Raw genomic sequence first — 6,464 nt, forward strand, 5'->3', positions numbered from 1 at the left:
AAAATCAGGGCTTCTCTGGTGGTTCACACAGTAAAGAATCTGCCTGCGATGCAGGAGACCCAGGTTCGACCCCTGGTTCGGGAAAGAAAAAGAAATACTGTCTTCTTACTTTGTCAAGTAGCCTTCATACCAGTCTGGAAGGCCAGATTTAAGTTTGGAATTTCCAGCTCTTTGAAGTTCTGCACCCAGCCCACGGCCTGCCACCTCCTCTTCCAACTCCTATCCTGCACTGAGAAGGGCCTTGAATGCACAGGTCTGGACATCTCAGCCTGCCTGCTGATTTCACCTATGCTGCCCTTGACCTAGGGCTACTCAAGAGGATGGACCCAGGACTGGGACCCAATTGTGCCCTATAAGCAGGCAGGTGTCATTTAGGCAAGAAATTCCAAGGTGCCAGGTACTCAGACTGCGGGCTGCCTGTGGAAGGAGGAATGGGAGGTGCTGGGTGGGCAGGACTCCTTGATTCCACAGACTTCCTGTCCCTTGGGGAGGGATATAGCTGCACGTGGTAGGTGGAGCTGGGGGGAGAGTCAGAGCGGTGTCCTGTGAAGCATGAGGCCTGGGGCAGAGACCCCACTTGCCCAAGTCTCAGGCTGGTGCTGCTTAAAAGTGGACACTGCCTGTTTACCTTGGGTAAAGAGCTGACAGCATGGAGAAAGTGGGCAGGAAAGAGCAGAGAGTTGGAACCAGCAGCCCAGCCAGCTGGGGGACCCACGCTGAAAAGTCAGCCAGAAGGAAAAAGCTGCTAGCTTTACCCAAGCATTCCTATGTCAGCACTGGCCACAGGGGAAAGCATGATCCTTATAGAGACGGAAACCTTAGCTCCTCTCTGCTCATAACAGCCACAGAAACCACAAAGAGAAAGTACAAACAAGGAAGCTGAAACAAATAATGAAAACGCTATCATCTCTTCTGTTGGTCAGTGAACATCATTGTGAAGTCAACTGTTTTCCCATAAGATGCTGGATGTAAAACTGGGAGTGTGGATTTCAGGCCCAACTTGGGGGCTAATTAGCATGAGAGGTGAGCAAGTCACTTTGCATCTGTTTGTCTCCTCATCTACTAAACAGGAGCATACTTGCCCCATCTCTATTCACAAGGGATTTTTATAATTATTCCTCAAACTGTATTCCTTTGCTGGAAGTCAATTTTCTGTCTCGAAGCTGACTGGCTGGCTCACCGTGACCTTGATGCAACCTTCAGAAAAATCGGGAAGAGAAGTGCCAACTATCTCCTGTCAGATAAGCATCCAGGCAAAGAGGACCAGGGCTTCCCAGTATTCTTGGGCTTCCCTAGTGGCTCAGATGGTAAAGAATCTGCCCGCAATGCAGGAGACCTGGGTTTGATCCCTGGGTTGGGAAGATCCCCTGGAGAAGAGCATGGTAACCCACTCCACTATTCCTGCCTGGAGAATCCCCATGACAGAGGAGCCTGGTGGGCTACAGTCTACAGGGTCACAAAGAGTTGGATACGACTGAGTGACTAAGCACAGCACAGGGCAAAGAGGACCAGCTGAGAGGAAAGACAGGTCAGCCTTTCTCGGAAAAGGAGGGCAGCTGGTCATTGTAAGCACCTGTCTGCCAGCACGAGGGTCAGCAGCTGGGGTGTCTGGAAAGCAAACCCCAGACATCTCCACTAGCAGGCGGTCATCTGCACAAAGGACCTCTGTCATTTGCACTTCACTTAGCTCCTGGGGACTAAAGCAGACAGTCAAGGGGCAGGTTCCAAGCACTCGCTGTGTGCACAGCTGTATGGGATACATTAGGGAGCCTGACAGCGGATGAGAGACAGAGGAAAGATTCTAGACGAGCCTGAGGTGTTATTGCAGCCATTTTGAGGAAATACAAACTGTGGTGGATAAACCTGGAAAAAGGTGACAGATTCCATCTTGTAAGCCACACTAAAGTTCAGTCTTGATCTGACTTGCAACAGGGTCCCCCTGGAGAGTTTTAAGCCAGAAAGTGAAATTGTCATGGTCTATAAAAGTTCTTTCTAGCCACTGCGTGGATAAAGACTGTGTGGGAAGGGTTTGGAAGCAGAGACTATTTAGGAAAGAGGTCCAGAAGTTCAAGTCCCAGGCATGGTGGTCAGCCCTAGCCTAGCTGAGGGTACAGGGAGAGAGTGAGACCAAGGAAGACAGCCATGGCTCTGGCTTGCCCATGTTCCTGTTCACTGAGATCGAGACTGATAAAGAAACGAGTTTCTTTGGACATGAGGGCGTTGAAAGGCCAAGGCGGACGTACAAAATTGAACTTGGGAGATAAAAATGTAGCAGATAACACATAGCATTTAAAAAGGCACAGGAGTGGAAGATGTGTATCCGCCCAAGTGTTTAAAATCTTCCCTTTGCTGCTGCTGCTGCTAAGTCGCTTCAGTCGTGTCCGACTCTGTGCGACCCCATAGACGGCAGCCCACCAGGCTCCCCCGTCCCTGGGATTCTGCAGGCAAGAACACTGGAGTGGGTTGCCATTTCCTTCTCCAATGCATGAAAGTGAAAAGTGAAAGGAAGTCGCTCAGTCGTGTCCGACTCTTCGCGACCCCATGGACTGCAGCCCACCAGGCTCCTCCGTCCATGGGATTTTCCAGGCAAGAGTACTGGAGTGGGGTGCCATCGCCTTCCCCCAAATCTTCCCTTTAGCGCCGACCAAGTCAAGCACAAAGGCTGAGCTACGCAGGCGCGCATCTGCAGTCCGCCCCGCCCGCGGCTCCCGGGCCACAGCCTCTGGGTTGCGCAGGCGCTGCAGTTGCCATGGAGACGCGTGGCCCTTCCCCGGCCGCCGGAAGCCAAGGGCTCAGCGGCCGCAGGTCTCCAGCTGCCCGAGGTGCGGGGGAGCGGTCCCGCGGGCGGATGGACGGCGGCTGTGGGGCCCGGGCGTCGGAGGAGGACGAGGACGAGGAGGAGCGAGAGGGCTGCATGGCGGCGGCCTCGCAGGTCTCCAGATTGCCCCCCATCGCGGGCTGCACCTCAGAACTGACCAAACGGAAGGTGAAGAAGAAGAAAAAGAAGAAAAAGACAAAGAGGTCGGGCAAGGGGGACGGTAAGAGGAGCAGCTAGCGCCGCAGCCGCAGCTCCCACACCTGAAATTCTCCGAGGACACCCACCCCACCCCTGAGAACCCCATCTACTCGAGGACCAGTTCAGCCCAGAGACAGAAACTCGTCGGTACTAATCAGAGGTCCTCTGGCTCCCCGCACGATGAGGCGCCAGCCCTTCCCATAGAGACCAGCCATGTCCACAGAGACCCCAAATCCTGCGTCGAGAGTTCTCAACACCTATGGAGACCTTCAACCCCACACAGAAACACCCCCACAGAGCCTCCCAGCCCCACAGTGACTCCTAGCTGTATACAGACACTCATCTTTCTAATCCCTCAGTCCAAACTCAAAATCCTGATCATCCTTACCTTCCCCTCAAAACCCTCAAGCTCTCCTACAGCGATGCCTTTATCTTCATACACAGACTTTCCCCACCCACAGGTAGTGAGGCACTAGTGACCTATTGTCTCAGGCGCACATGGAAACACAGGCTCCTGCCTTCCAACCTCATTCGTTAGGGGCACCTGCCTCTGGGTGCTGTGTGTGCTTAGTGGCTTAGTCCTGTCCGACTCTGAGACCTGATGGACTGTAGCCCTCCAGGCTCCTCTGTCCATGGGGATTCTCCAGGCAAGAACACTGGAGCGGGTTGCCACACCCTCCTCCAGAGACACCCAGGAAGTGCATATAATACAGGATACACACCCTGTACAAACCGCCCTTCCACTTCCCTCACCTGCCAAGGCAAACCTTTGACTGCACACAAACACCATCACACCAGGCATTGCTACACACTTTTTATCATCCTCAGCACCCTCAACAACACCCCCTTCTATCAGTATAATCACCAAATAATCACTAAGGTATAATCACTTTAGTATAATCACTAAAGCATAGATAGCCGGCAGGCACACACATTCACAGGCTGCACACTCACCTGCCTAGACCCCTCCCTACCCCCATACACATACAACTATACACATGGGATTCTCACTTCTGGTTTCCCTGTGGACACATCACAGAAACACACCCACCAACAGCTGCCGCAAACCCACAGAGCCCACAGGCTTTACCATGCTCCTCTCAGAGAACTCCCTAGGGACTCCACAAAGGCCCTGAGCGCTCATTTGTGGAAAGAGGGCAACGTGATGTAGAATGCGCCTGTCCGTGCATGCTGTCAGTCTCTTTTGTCAGTTGTGCGGTCCACTGTGGGGGCTCTTGCTATCAGGGAGGTCGATCAGCGCCCCTTACCTCTAGCTTAGTTAGTCCTGGATTCAAGTCTCTGGGCCCTGGCCTTCTTTGTGCAAAGCTGACTCCCCTGGCAAGCTGGAGGCCAAGATGTAGCAGCCTTCCCTTGTAGTTTGGAGAAGTGGGGGATGGGCAGATTACAATTACTTCTCCAGGTGGACTCATCATAAAAAGGCAAGAAAACAATTCTGGAGTTTAAGTCAATAAGCTCCAGGTGTACCTGCCAAACAGATCAGGAAATTTATTATCTTTTTCAGCTTAGCTTCTGACTCTAAAAATTACAGTGGCATGTACCTCATACTGTCAGCAGGGGACACCAAATAGTTTTGGGGAAGTGGGAAGGTATAGGAATGCCAAGAGAGGATTTTCTTTCCCCCTTCTCTCCTTTTCTCTCTTTCTTCTTTTGGTGGGGGGAGGGAGATTCCTCTCTGTCTCCCCCCAAAATAGGATGAGCTGAAGAAAGAATCACAACATGTAGTATTTTATATGCATATTATATAATTCAGAAGTGCTATTAATATTTCAAAAGAATCAGTATACGCCACCAGCAGAAGTATTTCCTGGCTTGGCAGAATGCTTTCCATAGTCAGATTTAGGAAGTTTTTCTGTTGTTCTCCATTTCTTCTGTCATAAAAGTGTCTAGACTAGGGGTAAGTCACAGGCTCCCAGAACTGGGCAGTACCTTGGCGAGCAATGCAGAGGTGAGGTGGGGATCTGTGTGGAAAGAACCCGGCGCTGGGAGTCAGGCCCGCGTTCAGATCCAAGCTCTGCCACCTGCTATGTGACACTGGAAAGTGACGGAGGCTTTTGGAGTCTGTTTCCTCACCTGGAAAACAGGGCAGATAGCCTTTCCACAAGGGGACCTGGCTCATAGAATGTGCTCAGTAAATGGTTCCTCCCTCCCCAACATGACAACCCAAAGCCTATAGGCAGTGGGTGTGTATGGGGCTGGTGGGCTTGCCCACCTGAGCCGTAGGTAAGGAGGGGCCTCCAGTGCCCTCTCACTTCATCTTTGGTGGTTTGGGCATCACCCCTGAGCGGGCTCAGGGCAAGTATCACAGAGGCTAACGCTGCCCATCTGCTCAGCAGATAAACATCAGAGTCAAGGCATGAAGACTCAGCAGCTGTCTCCAACCTTCCATGACATATTAGGTCCCAGTCAAGATCACGGCCCGGGGCCAGAGCACAGACAGAACAGGGATGAAAGCAAGCTCTTCTCCTACTCCACCACTGTAAGTCTCCCCCGCTTTGTCGAAAGAGAAGAGACCCTTTCCAACCGGGTCAATGAAAGTCTGCGCTGGGATGGCATTCTCGCCGATCCAGAGGCTGAGAAGGAAAGGATTCGCATTTACAAGCTGAACCGGAGGAAGCGGTACCGAATTTGGGCCCTGAAGGGCTTCCACTCTGACCCCGGTGCCGCGGAGACCCCCGAGGACCCAGCCTACTTCTCAGATCAGGACAGTGGCAGCAGCGGGCACCTGACGGCCGAGGGCCCCAGCCACTGCTCAGAAGGAAACCTCATGTCTACGGCCATACCACCCTGAATGTGCCCAGTCTCATCTGATCTCGGAAGCCAAGTGGGGTAGGGCCTGGTTAATACTTGGATGGGAGAAGGAAACCTTATCCCGAAGCTCCTCCACTCTGACTTCCCTGCTGCTCTGCTGGAGCCAAAGCCCACCCATGACCCGGACAAGCTTATGATTTATCCTTCCCACCAGTCTATGTGTTAAAACTATGTCTATACATAAATAAAAGGAAATCAGACTTATTTCTGAAGGAAGCAGGTGTCTGGTGGGTTGATGAGCTCAGTTCGCCTTCCACCAAGATGTCTTTCAATGGCCCAGGAAAGCCACAGCTCCTTAAGAGTGTTAAGCAGGTCAATGAACAAAATTCTCTTCTGAATGTCCTTTTTTTCTCAAATAAGCTGGCATTACTTTGTTATTTAATTTCCCATCACTTAGATATCTATAGTCTCCTCCACCCACAAAAAAAAGACAAAGTGGGTAGATAGTATCAATTCTAAATCTATTTTTAAAAAATATTTATTTGGCTGCCATTGGGTCTTAGTTATGGCACTCGGATCTTTCATTTGGTGCTCAGGCTCCTCTCTAGTTGTGACTCCTGGGCTTAGTTTCCCCCCGCCGAGCCTGGGCAATCTTAGTTCCCCAACCAGGAATCAAACC

General features: G+C 51.7%; 1 protein-coding gene across 1 annotated transcript; it reads left to right on the forward strand.

Moving 5' to 3' along the window:
- Window positions 1-2,755: 2,755 nt before the first annotated feature.
- On the forward strand, window positions 2,756-6,061 carry C3H17orf97 (chromosome 3 C17orf97 homolog). Its single transcript, XM_006052717.4, has 2 exons — window positions 2,756-3,038; window positions 5,371-6,061. The coding sequence occupies exons 1-2, from the start codon at window positions 2,849-2,851 to the stop codon at window positions 5,823-5,825; spliced, it is 645 nt and encodes a 214-aa protein (XP_006052779.4). The 5' UTR covers window positions 2,756-2,848; the 3' UTR covers window positions 5,826-6,061.
- The last annotated feature ends 403 nt before the right edge of the window (window positions 6,062-6,464 follow it).

This window comes from Bubalus bubalis, chromosome 3 (assembly GCF_019923935.1).
Source record: "Bubalus bubalis isolate 160015118507 breed Murrah chromosome 3, NDDB_SH_1, whole genome shotgun sequence".
Taxonomy (NCBI): domain Eukaryota; kingdom Metazoa; phylum Chordata; class Mammalia; order Artiodactyla; family Bovidae; genus Bubalus; species Bubalus bubalis.

Coding starts and splice junctions, on each gene's coding strand:
- C3H17orf97 (XM_006052717.4), top strand. CDS start 2,849: ATGGACGGCGGCTGTGGGGCCCGGGCGTCGGAGGAGGACGAGGACGAG. Junction 3,039..5,370: donor GAGGTCGGGCAAGGGGGACG/GTAAGAGGAGCA, acceptor TCTGCTCAGCAG/ATAAACATCAGAGTCAAGGC.